The 2719-nt window shown below is 41.6% G+C and overlaps 1 protein-coding gene across 1 annotated transcript; it reads left to right on the top strand.

Moving 5' to 3' along the window:
• The first annotated feature begins 1296 nt into the window (after positions 1-1296).
• Positions 1297-1833, top strand: LOC149028970 (uncharacterized). The gene has a single exon (XM_089137579.1). The coding sequence runs from the start codon at positions 1297-1299 to the stop codon at positions 1831-1833; it is 537 nt and encodes a 178-aa protein (XP_088993705.1).
• The last annotated feature ends 886 nt before the right edge of the window (positions 1834-2719 follow it).

The following is a 2719-nucleotide window of genomic DNA, read 5'->3' as shown; positions in this document are numbered from 1 at the left end:
CTCGTAGTCACCAACATCTTGGAAACCCAACAAGTCACCCATCGAGGCTTCATAGTTTTGGTTCTCAAAGTCATTGGTACTTGCAATACCATCTAAAAACATGTCCCCCGAAGGGTAAGCTCAAAAAGAACTTAGCAAATAATCCAACCACAATAAACATCTTCACACACAATCCAAGGCAAACATAAATGCAATGACATGACACGATATGTGCAAGTATGCTTCTAACTCTATATATGTATGCTGGTCTCTATTGGCAGATACGCTTTAAGTCGTAGCACCTTACTCCTCTGGGTGGGTCTCAAATCACTCTCCCTCAGCCTTCCTGGCATCTGGGTTCTCTGTTTGGTAAATGGGTCTTGAAACCTTCCCGGACATCCTTGGCTAGGGTTTAGGTCAACACTCTCTCACATCACCGTTTGGCTTGAGTACGGCACGTGTACCGGGGATAATCTTAGCCCAATGCAAGTCATCTACTAAGTCACTCTACTCAGGGTTAGATATGTCCATTGCTCGCTTCCCACGATCCTTTCCGGTACCTTTCACACTAGAGTCACCGTCTCCTTCCCGGCCATGTAGACTCTTAACCCTATTGATCATCCACACATAGTAAACGGGAAGCTCTCGTGTCCTCTCATGCTTCCCGCAATCTCGAGCGCCCATGAGCCCAAGTCTACCACATGCAACCCTACCAATGAATGGCCCCCACAATGTGATTCATATCCTCTCACGGGTTGGTTACGGGTCTTCAGTGCCCACAAATCCCCATTGCTGCCATGGGTCACTCGGTATCAATTCCCCTATCGATAGGGTCAGATATGACATAGGTTTACCTAGCAAAACATTTCTAGACCAATCCTAGATATGTCAACCAGTAATCATGGAAAGCGCCAAGGGGCACCATAGGAATGGGTCCCATACCACTTCCACTGGTGTCCAATGACAGAAACACCAAAAGGGCATTCCCCATCCCCCGATCACAACCTAGGCATTCACATCACATCCCAATCATGATTCCATACATGTCACACCATAGTCCAAATCGCATTCAACATCATTCATGATTCATTCCAATATGTAAATCACAATATGAATAACCTACTATAATTGCAGAAGCAACATTATGTAAAGAAAAGTAAAACAACAATAGCTAAATCATGCATTCAAATCATATCATAACGAGGTATGTAAATATGCATATTGTGAGTGAAGTACTCACCTTGAATTCAACTTCGTAAACTTCGAGAAAAATATCAATGGGCAAGTCCAAGATCACCAAAATAACCCTAAACAAACATGAGAATTTCGATTCCAGTTTTCAAGGGTGAGAATTTCAATTTCTGGAGGATCAAGATGAGAACACTCTTCAAGTCTCACGAGCTTTGGGAGGTGGTTGATGATGGCAATAATGAGATTGATGATGAAGCAAAGTTGAGGGAGAATAGGAAAAAAGATGCAAAAGCTCTTTTTTTCATTCAGCAGGGATTTCATGAAAGTATTTTCTCACGAATTTCAGCAGCAGAAAGTGCAAAGGAGGCGTGGGAGACCCTGAAAATTGAATTTCAGGGATCATCCAAAGTCATTATTGTTAAACTCCAATCATTGAGAAGGGAGTTTGAGACACTATCAATGCAATCCAACGAATCTGTTCAAGACTTCCTATCAAGGACAAAAGCAGTTGTCAATCAGATGAAGTCCTATGGAGAGAACATCACGGATGAGATTTTTGTTGCAAAGATACTTCGAAGTCTAACTCCAAGATTCGACCACGTGGTTGCAGCAATTGAGGAGTCAAAGGATCTGTCAATCTTCACTGTGGATGAACTCATGTAGGCTCATGAGGATCGATTGAATAGATCACAAGAGAAGAATGAAGAAAAAGCATTTGCAGCAAAAGACTTTACCCAATATGAAGGAAGAAACAACAATGGCAGTAGAGGAAGGGCACGTGGAAGTTCAAGAGGAAGAGGTAGAGGCAGAGGTTGGGTGGAGCAAAGGAGATGTTACACTTGTGGTAAACAAGGACATTTTGCAAGAGACTGCAAGAGCAGTCTAGCTGAGTTTGTTGAGGAAACTGAAGCAATAGAAGAAGATTTTCTGTTCATGGCATTAATGGAACATGAAAGAAAAGGTTGTATGGTTCATAGATAGTGGTTGCTCTAACCACATGATTGGAATGAAGGAGATGTTTAAAGAGCTTGATGAAACTCAAAGAAGGGTGATCAGTTTGGGGAACAACAAGCAAATCCAAGAAGAAGGAAAGGGAACAATTGAGGTAAAGTCTATTTCTGGAAATATTAAATACATTTCTAATGTTTTATATGCTCCAGAGTTAGCCCACAACCTCTTGAGTGTGGGACAACTTTTACTTAGTGGCTTTACTATATTATTTGATGAAACCTATTGCACCATTATTGAAAAGGCAACTGGTCATGTTTTGGCCAAAGTAAACATGACTAACAACCACATGTTTCCCTTAGTTTTCAGCAAATTGGAAGGTCATGCAATGGTCACTATGTCTAAGAATGCCTCTCAATTATGACATCTTAGATATGGTCACCTAAACATAGTTGGATTAAAGTTGTTGAATCAAAAGGAGAAGGTAAGTGGTCTTCCACAAATTGAAATGTCTGCGGCAGTATGTAAGGGATGCATGTATGGGAAGCATAGCAAGAGGTCGTTCCCTATTGGTCAATCCTGGAGAGCAACTGAGGAGTTG

Source organism: Hakea prostrata, chromosome 1 (genome assembly GCF_041222555.1).
Source record: "Hakea prostrata isolate BN-2017 chromosome 1, UWA_Hpros_2, whole genome shotgun sequence".
NCBI lineage: Eukaryota > Viridiplantae > Streptophyta > Magnoliopsida > Proteales > Proteaceae > Hakea > Hakea prostrata.
This window is presented reverse-complemented; position numbering and strand designations above follow the sequence as displayed.

Excerpts from the sequence above, each read along its gene's own strand:
- LOC149028970 (XM_089137579.1), top strand. The coding sequence starts at position 1,297 with ATGAGAATTTCGATTCCAGTTTTCAAGGGTGAGAATTTCAATTTCTGG.